Source organism: Typopeltis vanoorti, chromosome 4 (assembly GCF_054136105.1).
Source record: "Typopeltis vanoorti isolate ZY-2024b chromosome 4, IOZ_Tvanoo_1.0, whole genome shotgun sequence".
NCBI lineage: Eukaryota > Metazoa > Arthropoda > Arachnida > Uropygi > Thelyphonidae > Typopeltis > Typopeltis vanoorti.
In genome coordinates, this window is record NC_143552.1 from 98,972,918 (window position 1) to 98,992,862 (window position 19,945).

Genomic DNA, 19,945 nt, shown 5'->3' on the forward strand with positions numbered 1-19,945 from the left:
ACAAATTACAGTTCAGTATGTTGTATACAAATCAATTTAATTATTTAATTAAGCCAAAGTGAATATTTACAGAGTGATACAGTATATACACAAAGTTGTTACAATTCCTTACTTCTCTAAATTTTAGTTTTGAGCTAGCTTAAGATCTGAACAATACCCGATTATGAGACATACACTGGTTAAGCATAATTTACCATTACTGTACAGTGTCTCACAACTACTTACAAATCCCTTTTAGCACACAGTCTTTCACATTATCCTAATGTTCCACGAGAATCTTCTTATCTTTCTCTTCGCTCACTGTGTTGCTCCTTTTTTCGTGCTAATTTCTTTCTTTGCTCAAAAATTCGATCATCTCTTTCTTTATTAGATCCTTATTATAGTGGCGATATACAGCTCCTTTCTTTCCTGATGAATGTTTCCCTCATGGCAGCAATCCAAATAGACGACGACTGAAGGCTTCTCTTTCAATTCCTGACAATGGCGGTGATCTCAGGTAAGAGAAAGTCTTGAGAATCCTGGAGATGAATGAATAAAGCTTCTCTTTCACTTCCCATCAACAAATGATAGTGATCTCAAGTAAGAGAAATCCTTGAGAATCCTGGAGATAAAATTCCATTATGATGAGCTGCCTTTTATAGACCTGGATTTCTGTTTTGCACATATGCGCGTTTCTCGAAACTGATTACCTACTCACCTTCGGGCATGTTGACGTCGTTCTTTGTGTGTCTTTTGAATTCCTTATCCATAGCAACTGTTGACCTTTGGGTACAATGACGTCATTCTTTGCAAGTCTCTGTAACTTTCCACTTATTATAATCCTCATAACTCTTTACTAATCTTAGCATTAGACCTGCTAACTTATTAGTTTTACAAGAAACACTCTGAAACACTGTTAATTCTTTAAGGTTTCTATGGCTTAAGTTTTCATGGTTTTGTGTCCGGCGAATACCACATTCAACTTTTTAAGAAATTATTATTTAATTACTAGTCTTGTACATCATTTTCATGTACTTCCTCAGATTAAATAGAACTAGAAAAGAAAGGTACTGTCCAACCACAGAAGCGAGAGCCATCGTTGGCAGACTGCCAAGAAGAGTCAATTCATGTTGAAGAGGAGAAAGAAATAAGGCGATGTACAAATTGATCACCAACACACAAAATCAAGTGCTTTATATGTAAAATTTTCCAACTGTTATACAAGCAAAATAATTACCACTTTAAAAACTACAATGATCATAAAAGAGAAGTTAATTTTCCAATGTGTAATAATAAACAACTCATCTCACAATACGGATTGATTACCCTATTAGCAGAATGGATTCCCCTTCTTTTGACATGCACAGAAGTGTCGAATGGTCGCGCATCTGTGGGCGTACAGTATACACCTTTTTTTTCTCCCCTCTAGTTCTATTTAATCTTATTATTTAATGTTATTATTTAAATTAAACTTGAATTAGATGTTGAAAAACTATAGAAAGATGTCATATGCATGGCTCATTGTTTGCAGTCTGCTCTATAAAATTTTATTTTATAGGTTGCAAAATTTGCATATTGCATAGTGCCATTTTTTTTTCTAAAATTAAAAGGGAAAGGGGATATACTGTGATGAATTCTAGTTGAACAGTGTACGTGGATTAGAAATTAAAGCTTTCATTCATATGACTGCTAAGTGAATGGTGTTTCTTTAAATTCCAAAATTTTCTCTTTTTGTTGTCATAGTTTGTATAACAATTCATTTTATCTTATAATCCTCATAGGAAGTGCCCTCTTCTGGATATTTCTTAGGAAGTCTTGAGCAAGAATGTTATGAGTTCAGATTATTTTTTTTGGTTAATTAACTTTTTTAAAATGTGTTTTTGTGTGAGTTGCTGTAGAAACTGTGTGCTTGTTTGCTTAGTTTTCTTATAAAGTCTTTAAACTTTGAGCAATGCATACTAATGGCATCAAAAGAAAGATGTATTTCTTTGTCTATTGATGAATTGAATTTTGATTTTAATTGTTTTGTGAAATGTGAGGTGTGGTATCACCGGTATAGTAAGGAAGGCAAAAGAGCAGCGGGGAAACTGGCAGAGCTGAGTGAGGCAAGGTAATTCCAAAGAATTCTTTCAGCATGTGGCAAGTAATGGTAGAATAATTTCAATGAATGCTAATGGTAGGTAATGACTAAGCAAGCGTGGTATTTGAATCACTGAACGATCATTCCCCAAAGATATATCATCCAGGTGGCGATATTGCATTAACATATATCACTAGTGCTGAAGTGAAAACAGGCATGTTGAATACTACAAAAACGTTGATACGAAGACAGCTATGGGATTAAATTGGTTATCAGCTTGTAAGAAAATGTGATAAGAAACTGTGAGTACATTTGACTCGTTTTACGAGTTATATTAGTTTTAAATCAAATTTTACTTTAATAGGGTCACAAGGGAGGTAAAAGAAGAGGAAAATAGGACCATTGCATCAATTTGACTCCAAGCGAATTATCGGCAGATAAGCATCTAACAAGTGGTGGGTGACACAGTATTGGAGAAGTTGATTAAAGGCAAAGTTCAGGAATAGGTGGATAGGAATAAGATACTGATTTTGTGAAGGGTAGTAGCTTATGGGTCAGTGATTTATTCACTTTTTTAGTGCTACATGCATTTATTGGATTATATGGATAAGTTATGGATTTTTAAGGTACATGGAGTAAGATAGGGTGCTTAAGGGTCAAAGCTGTATAACTGAGAGGAAACCTCCACATAGCCTTTAAAGGAATGCGGAGAACTGACCAGGGCTTCTGACCTAATGTCCAATCCTCACCTTCTCGTGGTGCACCCTGTTAGGTATCTACTTGGATACTGAATGGACGAGGATGGGCTGGCAATTTGGGAATTAGCCGACCAAATTGTATTCTTATTGGTTAAACCAAAATATAGAATGATGGTACAACATGACAAAATTTCATGCTGGCTGGGGCGTCGCCTGGTTAAACAAGGCCCCCCGTTGTTTTCGCCAGGGAACCAGGGCGAACAGCGAAAAGTCAGCTACTGGAACAAATCTGAAAATAAACCCCAACTCAACATCACCAGAATTAAAGATCGGTACTATCAACGTAAGAAGCCTGAATGGCAAAGAAAAATCGAGCTAGCTGAGGAATTAGATAAGTACCAGATCGACATAATAGGGGTGACTATTATGTATTCTATTATGTATTATATATTCAGGCAATGATAATCAAGGAAAAGTAGGAGTAGCCATAGTATTCAACACAAAATACGAGGCTAATCTTCTTGAATGGCAGTCAGTCTCAAGTAGAGTAATGTGGGCAAATATGAGAATGGGGAACTGGACAATGAGACTTATTTGTGCCTATGGTCCCACAGAAGGTTCTACTAAGGTAGAAGTGGAGGAATTTTTTGAGGCTTTAGAAAAAGCAACTGACACAATGAAAAATGAAAAGTTGGTACTTGTTGGGGATCTAAATAGCAGAGTAGGAAATGATTGTGAGACATACAAAAATATTTTGGGAAAATTTGGAGAAAAGAGCAAAGCTAATAATAATGGCAAATATCTGTTGGATTTCTGCTCAGGACATGGACTGGTTATTACTAACACCATGTTCCAACATAAAAATGTGCACAAATTCACATGGAGAGAAGAGGCTAGGAATAAGAAAAGTCTCATTGACTATGTTATTGTTGATAGTGATGTTTTCTCCCTGGTGCAGGACACCGGAGTGTACAGAGGATTTGAAATTGGAAGTGATCACTGTTTAGTCTTGAGCAGGATAAAATTGAATTTCATATTGAAAAGAATAACATGTAAGAAAGTTTTAAAGCGTATAAAAGTTGAGCAGCTCTCAGATGTGAACTGTAGGCTAAAATACACAAAGATTATTGAAGAAAAAATGAAAGAGTTTGAGAACAGGAATCAAACCTTGGAGATTCAGTGGCAAACTCTGAAGAAAACATTGATTGATTCTGCCAGAGAGGCATGTGGTGAGGTTATCTGTAAGGATAAAAAAATCAAAACTCCCTGGTGGACACGGGAAGTTAAAGAGGCAGTGAAGGAAAAGAAGAAAGCATATCAAAAGTTCCTGTCAAATAAGTCAGCTTGTGCTCTTAGAGAATATAGAGACAAATGCAAGAATGCTAAACACTGTGTAAAACTAGCTAAACAAGAGTCATGGGAAGACTTTGGCAAGAATATAGAAAATAAATATCAAGAAGGTGGCAAAATATTCTGAAGGTTGTTGAAGAAGCTTAAGAATGGAGGAAAGAGTGCTGTAAAAGAATTAGAGATGATAACGGTGACATGAAAACGGGAGAAAAAGATATCCTTGAAGTATGGAGTAATTACTTTGAAAAACTGCTAAATGAAACAAGCAGTGATGACAGCACAGTGGTAAAAAACACTGACCAGGCATGCAGTCAGGAATACATATCCATACTAGAAGTAGAAAAAGCCATCAAAGGCTTGAAACTTGGAACGGCAGCAGGATTAGATGATATTTGACCAGAAATACTGAAGTATGGTGGTATAAAAGTCTTGCAGTGGCTGCACTGCATAGTTCAGAAAGCCTGGACAGAGGGACGAATTCCCGATGATTGGAGTAGAGCTCTCATAGTACCTATATATAAAAAGGGAAATAAAACTGCATGTGAGAATTACAGGGTGTTTCTCTACTGAGTGTTCCTGGCAAGATCTATGCAAGTATACTTGAGAAACGGTTGAGAAGAATTGTGGAAGAAAAGCTTGGTGAAGAACAAGCTGGATTCAGGCCAAATAGAGGCTGTCAGGATCAGATCTTCACTTTACGACAAATAGTCGAGAAAGCATGGGAATATAACAGAGATCTGTATTTAAGTTTTGTCGATCTGGAAAAGGTATATGACAAGGTGCCAAGAGAGAAGCTATTCAATACGCTGCAGTTATATGGTGTCAATGGGGCATCATATCAAGCAATACTTAGTCTTTATTTGAGTTGTAAGTCAGCAGTTTGAATTGAAGGAAGTACAGGAAGATGGTTTAATGTTAAATCTGGTGTGAGACAAGGATGTACATTATCCCCTCTGTTATTCATTATCTATATGGATCACATTATGAAGGAAAGTGGTATTAAACATGATATCAAAATTGGAGATGTTAATGTCAGCTCTTTGCTTTATGCAGATGATGTTATACTTCTAAATAAATCTGCTACAAGTCTGCAAGATTCTCTGACTAAATTGAATAGCTGTTGTAATAGATATGGTATGAAGGTCAGCAATAACAAGACAAAGACAACGAAAATAGGCAGAATCATTGAAAATGTCAACTGTGTTGTGAATATAGAACCTGTGGAACAAGTAAAACATTTCAGCTATTTAGGCACGATTTTTACTGAAGACGGTAAATTAAATATAGAAATACACAACAGAATCAGCAAAGCTGGTATGGTGGGAAGTCAATTGAATAAATTCATATGGAATAAGAGAGAAATTAATCGGAACATTAATTAGCTGTATACAAGACAGTGTTCAAACCAGTTTTAACTTATGGATCTGAGAGCTGGGTCAGAAGTAAAACACTTGACCAAAGACTAGAGACCACAGATATGAGAGTCCTGAGAAAGATTATAGGTGTGAACAGATGGCATCAATGGTAATATCATATTAAAAACGAGGATATTAGGAAAGAACTTGACATTGTCAGCATCCAGGAATACGTTAGCAGAGCTAATCTCAGGTGGTATGGTCACTTAAACAGAATGGGCGAGGAAAGATTAGCAAAACAATTGTTCTCTACCAGGTTGGCAGCAAAACGACCCAGAGGGAGACCAAGATATAGGTGGATACATACAGTACAAAGTGCTTTAGACGATAGAAACATAAGATCTGATAATGTTGGAGTCTTGACAAGTAACAGACTGATTTGGACAAAAATTGTAGATAGGAAATTAATAATGATGTAATTTTTTTCATGTAGTACTATCATATCCTCTACACCCCTTGAGGGTACATGGCAGGAATTTGATGATGATGATGATGATGATGATGGAGTAAGATTGTGTGAATGAAGTGTGACTCAAATGTGGAGTTGATGGGACAGTAATGTATCATCATCTGAGGGTGAGAATATCAAGAATGTAAGAAGAAGAATGAGCAGTTGTCTTATAGAAAAGAGAGAGAGAGAGATATGACATGAAAGAGCAGTGAGTGCATGGTGAGGAAAGTGGGTGACTTGTTGAAAGAAGAAATCAAAGGCAGTGTGAATGATGTCAGCAAATTGGTGAAAGACAGCAATTAGTAAGATAGGAAAATGCAAAAAAACAGTGGAATAGTAAATGATTGAAGCAGAATGGCAAAGAAACTAGTATGAAAGGTATGAACATGAGTCAGGATATTAGAAAAGAATTGGTGAGGTTGAGGAATAAATTGAGGCATATGCAGAATGAGAGAAAAACATTTAGAGAAGAGATTGGTGGTTAGAGGTGTAAAAAGAAAGGTGCCAGTAGTAGTGATGGTGGGACTATGGGCATAAGTTATGAGGACTAATGTGAGATAAATGACAAAGGAAGAGAAGAATTCCAGGTATGGCCTCTATGAGAGCAGCAGAGAACTTGGATAATGTGGTGAGGAATTGTGAGAAAGAAAGGGAGGACCAGAGAGAAAGTCACTGTGCTTATACATCAATGAAAGGAATATTAGGAATAAGAGTGCAGAGTTTGTGGCTTTGATACAGTTAGTCAGTTTTCAAATCATTGGTGTCAGTGAGATATGGTTAATGAAGGATGATGTACTCGTGGGACTGATTCCATTCCTGTGAGTGGAATATAGAAAACTGGCTTTAGATTATTATGGCTATATCATTTTTCAAAAAGAAGGAAAAGATAAAAGAGAAGTTGGGATATTACTCATGATTTCAGATGAGTTATGTCCCTTCCATGTGTACTAGAAGAAAGCAGTATTGATAATAGCTTTGAGGCCATTTGGTGTGATGTTGAGCTAAGCATGAATTTTAGATGTTTAGTGAATGTTGCTATAGGCCAGGACAAGAAATATAATGATTCTAAAATGATTTAGACTGATGAGACTGGTGATGATAATGGTGACTTTAACTCTGGAAGCATTGATTAGTGTATTTCATGAAGGGACATTTAGGAGTAGTGTTCAATAACAATAGGAAGAAGGACAGAATACTGACAGTTCAGTGACAGAATGGGAAGTGCTTAGAATATTAAGTAACCTTAATGTTAATAAAAATAAAACTGAAAACAGGAAATGATGTGTGAGGGAAGATTAAATTTCTTAAGCTACTTAGGGACAACTACTTTATACAGTATGTAGTTGAAGCTATATGTGGAACAGAAGTATTGAATTTAATAATATCATCTTATTTTCAGTAGTAATCGTGATGTCACTGTGATGCCACAAATTGAAGAGAGTGATCGTGTGGTTTTGACATGGAAAGTGGTTAGGTAGGTTCAGGCTTCACAAAACAAAAGAGATGTGTAGTATTACAGAGCAGGGGACTATGATCTGTTAAGGAAACAGGTTTATGATGTGCAGGGACTAGGTCCAGAATCAATTCCTAATGCAATGTCATATTGCATTCCTAAGGTTAGGAGGATAAACAAAGTAGGGTGAAATGGATAAATCATGGAATTATGCAGGAGCTTCTGAGAAAGAGGATGTTATGGAGGAAATATAAAAAACAGGGAAGAAGCATGAGGAATATAAGGCACACACTAGGAAGATGATGGGAGTAGTGAGGAAGGAGACGTTGGCATATGAAAGGAGATTGGCTGAAGCCGTAAAGCTAAACCATAGAGAATTCTAGTTAATGTTACCAGCAGAAAAAAAGGGAGAATACGGAAGACTGATTTTGGTCCTGGAGGTATAGTGGAAAAATTTTCTTAGTGTATTTCATGAAGGGACATTTAGGAGTAGTGTTCAATACAATAGGAAGAAGGACAGAATAAGCAGTGATGACAGCACAATGGTAAAAAACACTGACCAGGCATGCAGTCAGCAATACATATCCATACTTGAAGTAGAAAAAGGCCATCAAAGGCCTGAAATGTAGAAAAGCAGCAAGTAGATGATATTCGCCAGAAATGATCAAGTATGCAGGTATAAAAGTCTTACAGTGTGTGCACTGCATAGTTCTTCAGAAGGCCTGGACAGAGGGACGAATTCCAGATAATTGGATTAGAGCTCTCATAGTGCCCATATATAAAAAGGGAAATAAAACTGAATGTGAGAATTATAGAAGTATTTCCCTACTGAGTGTTCCTGGTAAGATTTATTCAAGTATACTTGAGTAACGGTTTGAGAAGGATTGTGGAAGGGAAGCTTGGTGAAGAACAAGCTGGATTCAGGCCAAATAGAGGCTGTTCAGGATCAAATTTTCATATTACGACAAATACTTGAGAAATCGTGGGAATATAACAAAGATCTGTATTTAAGTTTTATAGATTTGGAAAAGGTGTATGGCAGGGTGCAAAGAGAGAAGCTGTTCAAAATGCTACAGTTGTATGGTGTCAGTGGAGCATTATATCAAACAATACTTAGTCTTTATTTGAGTTGTAAGTCAGCAGTTAGAATTGAAGGAAGTACAGGAAGGTGGTTTAATGTTAAATCTGGTGTCAGACAAGGTATACATTATCTCCTCTGTTTTTCATTATCTATATGGATCACATTATGAAGGAAAGTGGTATTAAACCGGATATCAAAATTGGAGATGTTAATCTCAGCTTTATGCAGATGATGTTATACTTCCAAATAAATCTGCTACAAGTCTGCAAGATTCCCTGACTAAATTTAATAACTTTTGTAATAGGTATGGTATGAAAATCAGCAATAACAAGATAAAGACAATGAAAATAGGCAGAAGCATTGAAAATATCAACTGCATTGTGAAGAGAACAAGCGAAACATTTCAGCTACTTAGGCACGAGTTTTAGTGAAGATGGTAAATTAAATATGGAAATAGACAACAGAATCAACAAAACTGGTATGGTAGGAAATCAACTGAATAAATTTATATGGAATAAGGGAGAAATTAGCCAAAACACTAAATTAGCTGTATACAAGACAGTATTGAAACCAATTTTAACTTATGGATCTGAGGGTTGGGTCTGAAGTAAAACATTTGACCAAAGACTAGAGACTGCAGATATGAGAGTCCTGAGAAAGATTAGTGACATGAACAGATGGCATCAATGGCAATATCATATTGAAAATGAGGATATTAGGAAAGAACTTGACATTGTCAGCATCCAGGAATGTGTTAGCAGAGCTAATCTCAGGTGGTATGGTCACTTAAATAGAATGGGAGAGAAAAGATTAGCAAAAAAAGTGTTCTCTGCCGAGTTCGCAAGAAAAAGATCCAGAGGAAGACCGAGATATAGTAAAATGAAATAGAGATATAAGTAAAATGAAAAATAGAAATATAAGATCTGACAATGTTGTAGTTTTGACAGGTAACAGACTGATTTGGAGGAAAATTGTAGACAGGAAGTTAGTAATGATGTAAATTTTTCATGTAGTATTATCATATCTTGTACACCACTTGAGGGTATATATATCAGGAATTTGATGATGATGATGACATATAGACATTAACAAGAATATTCCACAGACTTATCCCTAGGATACAACACTTGTTACCTTAAATCTGGCAGATTCACACCCAGCATATATCACTTTTTAATACCTCAGTCAACCATCCACTTATTCAAGTTGACAGTTTGTATTTCAAAACCATATTCTCCAGTTTATGCAACAGTCTTTCATGTGGTATATTGTCAGATGTCTTAGCAAAAATTTAACAGTATTATAGTGTATCCATTCCCTTTATCCATTTCAACTATAACATTGTTGTGAGCAAATAGTTAAAACGTGACTTCCCTTTGGCGAATCCATGCTGTTCCTTACAAAGTGTATCTTGTCTCTCGACCCATTTCTGTATGCAAGTTTTTATTGACTTCTCTAAAATCTTAATCACATCAGAGATTCTGATTTTTATTTATTTATTATATTTTTAATGGAGAGCCCATTCATAAGAGGTTGGTTAACCTATAGTATATTAGTGCCATGGATGAGTGACAAGGAATTTATTCATATTGAATTGAAAAGCTGTGGGTTGTATTCCTTTGTAAACATATGTAATGGAAGACTGTTTCAGAGAGAGTGGATGGGATAAATGAAGAAGAGGAGAAATTTGTTCTGTGGGTTCGGAGTTGAACTGTGAGATTGTGCTGGCTAGCTGCTGCATGCTTTTGGTTAGATTTGCAAGGTGGGGGGGAATTATTGATGCCAATTTTGATGAACAGCAGTCATAGAAGTATTTATAGAAGATGCAGGCTGTGAAGACTGAATGCCTATCCAAAAGTGGGTGGAGTGTATTAGTGAGAGGGGGTCATCAATCAATCTAACTGCTCTTTTCTGTATAGAATTCAGTATTTTCGTGGAGCTGTTAGGGGCATCACCCCAGATATGGTATCCAATGGTTGGACAGATTTATCATTTGCATACGGTTAAGAGCTGTTCAGAGCAAAAGAAAAAAAAAGCTTACTTTTTCAGGTAGAGGAGGCAAAAATTGTAATATGTTTTTGCCAAGAGAGAATTAGAGGTTAGAGTTATCCTGAGGAGGTGAATCCCACCTTGAATAGAGATTTGGTTATTGTCAAGGGTAAGATTGGAAGAAGAGTTTTTTTTTTTTTTTTGGAAATATTGAAGAGGTGTGTTTTGCTGGCATTGAAGTTCATGATATTATCCAAACACCATTGATGAAAGCTTTGAAGATTGGAATTTAAGGTAATATTAGATTTCTGGAGGCCGTGATGATTTATGCTTTGCATGGTTTCTCAAATGAAAAGGGGGAAATGTAATGTGCTGGCATTAGCTGGAATAGATAGTTTATGTATAGAAGGAACAGAGTGGGCTAGAGAACAGAGACTTGTGGGACCCCAGCAGTATAGATAGAAGGTAAGGAGCCATCCGGCATCACCACCAGAAAGCTACCCAATTGCAGAGTCATGAGACAGGCCAAATTATTGGACTTTTCCTAATAGGCTTTTCTTACCAGACTAAGTCAAAAGCTCTGGGGATATCAAGAGCAGCCACTTGAGATTTGCAAGCCTTTCTGAGGTGTTTGTCCAGAGATGGGTGGTGTAGATTATTAGATGTTGATTGACAGTGACGAAATCTATATTGTCGGTCATTCATTAGATGAGAGTCTTCAAGGTAGTGTAGGAGTTGCTCATTAATAGTTCTTTCCATTATTATAGAAAGAATTGAGGTGAAAGAAATCGGATGGTGGTTTGAATGTCAGGATTTTTCACATTTTTTATGAATAGGACTAGTTTTTAGACTGCAGGATAGATACCAGTGGAATAAGAAAGTGAAAATAAGTGAGATAAAATGGGAGTCATCTATGGGGTACAGACCTTTAAACCTCTGGAGGGATGCCATCAGAGCTGGAAGATTTTTTGGTATCCAGTTTGAGCATAATTTTTCTGATCTCTTTCTAGTGAAAAATCAAACATGGCATTGAGTGTTCTGCATTTGCAATGGTTGGCGGACAATCACCATGATCAGCTGTGCAAGAGTTGGAGGAGAAGTAGAAAGTCAGGAGGTTGGCTTTTTCTGTTGGTGATGATGCAATAGTACTATCTGGGTGCAATTGTGGAGGGAGTAGTGTTGGGCAGAAGTTATGGCAGATAGCTTTGGCTAGAATCCAGAAGGCATGACTACTGTTTGGGCAGGATGTAAGTTTCCTGCTTTTAGCTATCTCAAAATCAATTTTCAATGCAGTGATACTTTTCTTACAGGTATTCTGGGCTTTGGTGTAGGCTGTGTGATGGATTTTTGAATGCAAACCAGTTGTGATATGCCTGACTTTTCTTTTGTACAGCTTTGGCAGCACACCTTCAGGAGAACCAGAACTTAGATGGGGACAAGAGTTTAGCTGGAGTGAGGAATAATTATATTCTTTCTACACATAGGTTTAGTTCAGGTGATCGGAAACAGTATCTAACCAAGAACAATCTGTCTTACCAGTTCTAACCATCTAACCTAAACAGAATCTAAAAGTTGTAAAGATCATCGCACTTGGTTTTCTGTTAATTCCATACAATGAGTGGATGCAAGTATTTGTGTTGCTCCATGGGGAAAGTGATCTGCACTACGTTGTGGTCTAAGCTGCCTAGAAGACAGACAACATTCACAGAATACTTGGACAGGTCACTGGTGAGGAAGAGGTCCAAAGTGTGTGGGGAGTATTTGGTATTGTCTGGTATTCTGGTGGACATGTGGACAATTTGTGTAAGATTATTTGTGATTACAAAAGTCTTGGCCTCTTTACCTGCTTGATCTCTGCAGTTGGAAGTGTGCATGCAGCTAGTGTTGTGGACATTGAAGTTCCTGAGGAAATGATTTCACTGTTTGGAGAGTTGGATTAGAGAAAATCAACATTTTAGGAAAGGTAATTGAAGAATTCAGGGTTGGTGTTGCTATTGGGAGAGAGAGATAGAGACAGCATATGAATTTGGTAGAATGGGGCAGGATGATTTTTCCAAAGGAGGTCAAAGTTGGAAGATTCCCAGTTGAATACTTTCTGGCATGGTATATTGGAGCAAACATATGCACAGACCCCCATGTCTGAGGTGAAAGGAGTTAAAGAATGGGTGTGAGGCCACTTTATTTGTGAAATGGATCTGGAAAGTTCTGTGAAGTTTGACCAAATGGGTCTGACACATTTCCCATGCAGTGTTTGGGATTTTTCACACTTTGATGATAATAATAATAATAAATTTATTCCAGCATACTAATAAATTATATTACACAAAAAATGTGTTACAAATTTTGTACAAATTAAATTGCAATATGTTTTTAGCAAAAGTTACAAATTTCCTAAGGACATAGTTGATGAATTAATGTGCAGTGCTTACAGAAAACTATGTAGAAAGACATTTCAGTATGGAATATGTTCCACTCTGAACTGCAGTGCAGCTCTCACTACTTCAGGATTCAGGAGTTCTTGCAGCAAACTGGCCCACTTCTCCTACAGAGCAAGGATAATTTACATACTTATGGATTTGAGATTTGGAAGGCGTGCTGGCCACTCGATTTGATTAATATACTCGATCTACTTAATATCCACTGCTCGTGTATGATGTAGTGTGGCATTGTTTTCCATAAAAATGAATTCTTCACCTATAATATCATGGCACAATCGAACATGATGCTGAAGAACTTCAATTGCAATATCATTTGCCAGTCATAGTCTCTTTTTCCAGCACTTGTAGCTCAGTACGTCTATTAAGCATAATGCCTCCTCACACTATGACTTCAGCACCGCCATATCTATCCCTTTCAAGAACATTCTCATGATGGTAAGTAACACAACTGTCATGCCAGATCAAGTATGCCAGACTGAAACAACTCTCATCTGTAAAGAGTACATTAGCCCATTGGTGTCTTGTCCAATTTTTATGAATACAACACTATTGAAAACATGTGCTACGATGCGCTGTGGATAAAAGGAGGTAGACTGTGTGCCTTTGGGCACATAGGCCTACTTGTCGCAGATGTCTTGCCACAGTTTGCTGAGATATCTGATCTGCTGTGGTGTATAGATTATGTTTTGCTGTTATAACAAAAGATAAAAATCTGTCTTCATGCCTCATGCTACAGCAAGAACGACCTCTTATCAAATGTTTGAAACATATTCCATTGGTTTGAAATGCTACTCAGAGCTTAGATACAACACTGAGTAAGATTCCAAACTTTCTGGCAATATCAATAATTGTGCAGCCTTCTTCAAGCTTTCCAATAATTCTTCCCCCATTTGAAATCATCTAGATGATGTCTTTTGAGACATTACAGGACATTTAAGCATGCAACTTTATTCCTTCACAAAAGAGCTTCCTTCTAATACAATTACTTAGTACAGCCTTTTGCCTTTTATCCTGCTGAGTGCTGCCACATGACCCCTTTGCATGTGATTCAAATATTTGAATGTGTACCCACTTTCTACTTGAAATTGTCAGTTATACAAATTTCCACAAGCTGATTTGTCTGAATTTGCAGTTGTAATCTTCAGAAATAATGTTTGTCCTTAGGGTTTTGGACACCAGTGTATTTTATGAGGAGAGTGGCTAGGCATAGATATTTCTGATCTGGAAAATTAATTTGATAACCTTAAGACCAGAACAGGTTATCAAATTAAAGATGATCATTATGGAACAAAAATTTGTTTCATAATGATGACTGGTTGAATTATTTATAGAAGACTACAGAATTACTTGATAAGTAATAAAAAAATAAATCAGCATATTCTCGTTTGTCTTATTTACTGATGGAGTTAGATTTTGAATTAAAGTTAGAGAAATAAAGGAATGATATAAGATTTTCTAAAATATAATTAGGAAAATTTTGAATTGTTTTCTCATTATGTTACTTTATTTTGTTAAATTTCTGTGTTTTCTTATTAACTTCATATCTCTCATCAAAGACCTCACCAGTATGGGAAATTACAGCTGCAGAATTTACCAAATCATCAGCACATACAGCTAATGGTATATCTCTAAGATTTCCAAGAGTTACTCGTATCAGGGAGGACAAGTCTTGGAAAGAAGCAACTACCCTACAAGAATTACAGGTAACAGTGATTATTAACAAAACATATAATTTTATTGCATTCTTGAACTACTGTTCAGTAGCTGTATCTGATTTTTTTTTTTTAAATATATTATTACGTGGTTTAAACAGTATTTTCATAACTTATTACACACACACACACACTTATTAAGATCGTGCCTAACTAGAGCATTGACTTCTTGAACATCGGCAGTGTTTTGTTGTATATCTATGCTACATATGGTTGGTTAGGCATTTGTTTTTTTTTTTCTTTTTTCCTTCTGGAATCCATGGCAGAGATATTCATGTTACTGTTTCTGGAATAAAACTATGTAGAAAAAGGAATGAAATGGATAATTTACTAAATAAACTATATATATATATATATATATATATATATACACACAATCTGATGTTTTGGCAGCTCTAGCTAGCATTATCAAAGGCATATTGGATATGCATAATCAGTGAATGCTGAAAATTAAAATGAGCTCCAGAGCAAGGTTAATCATGTGTATGAAGGGCATTTGGTTGATGCTCTGTGTGGTTATTTTCTGTGACTGATGCTGGTAGCTGATAGGGCGGTGCTCCAAAATTTCGGTAGAATTAAACCATCATTCCTGTTATAATTCAGTGGGTTCTGCAGCACACGAGTCACTTCTAGGAACAGCATTTGTGATTTAAACCTGGATAATTATTTAGTCTTTATTCCATCTGATGAAATAGTCTTTGTCTAAGGCATGTTGAGCAAGTCCACTTTTTGGTTGTCCATATCGAATATATTTTTTATGTTGTTCTTATAATGGTCGTTCATCCTGTCTGTCCAACGTACTGGATCCCACGTGACGGTGGATACTGTAGATATCTGGGTAGAAGAAAGGATCCTGGTAGTCCTTAATTAATTTGCTCCAAAATTTCGGTAGAATTAACTCATCATTCTTGTTATAGTTCAGTGGGTTCTACAGCACACGAGCCACTTCTAGAAACAGCATTTGTGATTTAAACCTGGATAATTATTTAGTCTTTATTCCATCTGATGACATAGTCTTTGTCTAAGGCATGTTGAGCAAGTCCATTTTTTGGTTGTCCATATCGAATATATTTTTTATGTTGTTCTTATTATGGTCGTTCATCCTCTCTGTCCAATGTACTGGATTCCACATGACAGTGGATACTGTAGACATCTGGGTAGAAGAAAGGATCCTGTCCTTAATTTGTCTAAGGAAAGTGGAAACTTTATCCATAATTTTGAATAGTGTTCTGATTTTGCATGTTGTTTCAGGAGTGAACCCAATTTATCTGTTGTACCTTTAATATAGGGAAGGGATATGGTGTATTTATAGTGTGGTTGGAGGTGGGGTGTTTCCTTTTTAAGGAGTTTGGAAAGGTTTATGTGTGTGTGTGTGTGTGTGTGTAACCATTCTTTTCCAAAAGCATAAGTAGAACCTGTTGTTCAAGATGTAATGCAGGTTGTGAGAATGAAGTTCATTCTGTTCTGGAGGCTAAAGTTTTGAAATTTCCAAGTTCTAAAAATCACATTACCACACCCAAAATTTTGAGCAGGATGGTGATGATGTGAAGTGGTATCTGCCTGTGAGTGTAAGTATCTACCTGTATGTGTAGGCTTCTGATAGATTGCCCATGATAGAACCCATCTGATTGCTTTGTAACTAAAGTGTCCAAGAAGGAAAGAGCATCTTCTTTCTCCTCTTCAGTAGTAAAGGTAATTTGGGGGAAAGAGATGTTGTACAGGAATTGTAAAAAGTTGAAAAGAGTCTGTGGGCCATATGGCAAACACATCATATATATATATATATATATATATATATATATATACCTAAGTTGTCACATAAAAATGAATATGTGAAAGCTAGCTTTGGAATTTCTCCTTTGTTCATTCTCAGCCAGTCTATTCCATGGATTAGTGCACTGGATTGGAAATTGACTCTCTGATAGGTATCCACAAGTTATGTATAGGGAGTGATATCCCAGAGGAGGAAGGCCACGAGTGGTGTGCCCCCCAGATATCTGTTTTGGACCGATTGCTGTTTAATTTGGATGTAAATGATATCGGGAAGAGCTTGAATGGTGATATATATATATATATATATATATATATATATTGTTGCAGATGAAGCAAAGTTGGAAAGAACTATGAGGAGTACAATGGATGTTGTAGCCTTGCAAGGGGATTTGAATAGACTTCACTTCTGGATGGGCAAATGAATGGGGCTACAATTTCAATGTAGCAGAGTGTAAGGTTTTAAACTTTGGAAAATGCAGATGGGATGAAATTTCAGAAGCATTTTGCTAAAATTGTGAGGATAGCACAGCACATCATGGGAATGATGTGGAGAACACTGATATGTAGAGGTAAGGATGTTACTATTCCTTTGTATAAGGTTTTGATGCATGTGGATAACTGTGTACAGATTTGGTCACCAGGTTTTCAAAAAAGGATGAAGAGATATTGGAATGGGTTCAGAGACAATTAATTATGGTGGTTTCTGGAATATAGAGTATGAAGGAGATTTAAGGGAATGCAAATTGCAGATTAATGGATAGAAGGATAAGGGGGAACATGATCGAAACATATAAGTTGATAAGAGGTTATTATCAGATTAATGTAGATCAGATTTTTCAAGAATAGGTGGAGACAGTGAAGAACAGTTCTATATGGGGAGGATATGAGCAAGGGAGTGAGGAATAGTTTTTTTTGCATTGAGAATTGTGAGTGGTTAGAATGCATTGCCTGGAAGTATCGCAAGTGTGGAGACAGTGAATGCATTTAAGTCACGATATAATGAGCAGTGTGTGATGGAGGACCTCCGATGATCAGTAATTGACTCCCTGGAGGTCTTCTACTACTAACAATAATGATAAATTTCTCTTCCACAATTTTTCTTAGTCTTTTCGGAAGTATGCTTGCATAAATCTCACCTGGAACACTTAGCAGAGAAATTCCCCTATGATTCTCACAGTCACATGTATAATCCCACTGCCACGTACTCTGACAGGTTCATACCTGGTGAAGGAGTCCGAGTTGTGGTATGTGGGAGGCACTGTTGAGGCCCTGCATGTCTCCACTCTTTCCTTTCATCAAATAATAAACCAAAAATGAAAAATGAAACAGGTGGCAGCACTGTGAACATAATAAATCTCTCTCAACAGCTAGCTAATCCAAACAAATCAAACAAAACACAATATTCCAAACTTATCAGGATCCTACCAAAAAAATCATTTCCACATCCACTTTACAAACATTCATAGCATAAATTCCAGCATAAACAACATTTGTCACCACTTACAGATCTCCAAACCATACCTCCTCTTAACAGAAACCCAAAATGCAGCTACATCAACCACAGTTCGCTTCTAATGCCCAAATTATACTCTTCATGATTCATTTTGCCACAAAGATGTACCTAAGCATTTGTACGTTCTAACGTTGCCTGCCAGAGAATGCCAAATTTAGAATCCTCTGCTTTTGGCATCCCCTGGCTGAAGGTTTCCTTGCTCCAATTCTTAACATTCATCTGCTGCATTTACCAATCTCCAAACTCTGAAAGTTCAAATACCTCTTCACCTTTCACTCCATGAAACTCGACCATCTAACAATCCAGCTACCCAAACAGCAAAGTTTTCACTGTTTGGGTAGCTTCGCATCCTAGGTGAACTGAATGTCCTTGACTCCAACTGACTCCCCTTCTCCAACACTACAGATCAAGTCAGATGTGATGTGGAAGTTTTTCTGTATACGACAATCTAATGCAAATCGTGCAGCTACCTACCCAAATTCCAGATAATCCCTTCCACTCTCCCAATGTCCTTGATCTTTTTTTTTTTTAACTAGTTCTCCTTCCAAACTCACTATAGAAGTCACCTCTCCTCTTGACAACTCAGACCACAAACCAGTGCAAGTTTCCAGTATCATAGAATGCCCCTCCTCTGACCATACCCAACCTTGTATCCTCTGGCACTATAAAGGTACAAAGTGAGATGATCTCTGGAACTACTACTCTTCTTTCCCATGACGTGACATTACCATTGCTTCTGATCTTCTAACCCAAAGACCTGCAAAAGAAAATGTACGAAAGCAGTTGTTAAAAAACTCAGCTTATCACAGGTGGCTTGCATCAAGAACTCAAGCTTCTTAAGTTCTTTGCAATAAATGTAAATCAGCTATCAGCAAATCCAAAGTCATCTTCATAAAAGCCACTAACAGAAAACTTGTCTAGTGTTCAAATGGTAGCTGTGCCTTCTGGTCCCTTGCAAAATCATCAGACACAACTTCTGCTGACCTGCACTCTCACATCTCTCTCCCATCCAAGTGGCACCACTGTTATAGCACCCAAAGAAAAATCTGACTTCCTAGCATCACTCTTCTCCTCTAACTCCTGCATAGATGATGAAGGCAAACCACCTCCTTCCATACCAGCAGCTGATCACCTTAAGGCACCTTATGCCTCCTGTGGTCTTTCGGCAAATAGACATAAGAACATTAAACAACTTGAATACCACAAAATCATTTGGTCCTGATGGTGTCTCTCCTTTTGAGCACAATATGTTCCAGATGTAACACCTGTCTTCAATCTCCTATACCCAGCTGGCACCTATCCCATCTCATGGAAACTAACATATAACCAACCTATTCCAAAGAAAGGAGACAAAAGCTTACAGTCCAACTACCAACCAATTGCCATCACCTCAATCCTCTCCAAAATAATGAATAAAATTATCAATGGTCAACTTCTTCACTACCTAGAATTTCACAAGTTAATCACCAACCACCAGTGCCACCAGTCCAGATCCACAACTGATATCTTAGCCTACATCACTCACCACTGGAACGTACTATGGAAAGGTTCAGAGAAACTTGTGCTCTTGTCCTTGACATTTCCAAGGCTTTTGATTGTGTTTAGCATCAAGGCCTGCTTTCCAAACTACTTTGCTTTGGTCTACCTGCCACCCTCTGTAACTGAATAGCCAGGTTTCTCTCTGGTTGTTGACTGCATGTCATGGTGGATGGCACCCACTCTTCAAGCTTTGCCACCAGTGCAGGAGTACCTCATGGCTCTGTTCTCTCATCTACCCTCTTATACATAAATTACCTGCTCTCAATCACTACAGATCCTATATAGCTTTGCTGGCAATAGATACCCCTTACATCAAGATCATCTACAACCAACCTTAAATACTGATCTCAATACCATTCTTCACTGGGGCAAAGATAACCTAGTCACCTTCAATTCCACTAAAACGCATTCCTGCCTTTCTCTCTTGCAAGGGATCTCTGCTCACCTTCTTTTATCCTCAGTAAGGATAAAGAA

At 37.1% G+C, this 19,945-nt stretch overlaps 1 protein-coding gene across 4 annotated transcripts in view; it reads left to right on the forward strand.

Moving 5' to 3' along the window:
- Positions 1–19,945, forward strand: part of LOC150107542 (DNA ligase 3-like) — a 505,727-nt gene that overhangs the window by 345,903 nt on the left and 139,879 nt on the right. For all 4 annotated transcript variants that reach the window (XM_090391370.1, XM_090391373.1, XM_090391372.1 and 1 more), the window contains one exon: positions 14,491–14,637. In XM_090391370.1, the coding sequence (XP_090247496.1) occupies positions 14,491–14,637 (147 nt within the window). The remainder of the gene's footprint in view (positions 1–14,490; positions 14,638–19,945) is intronic.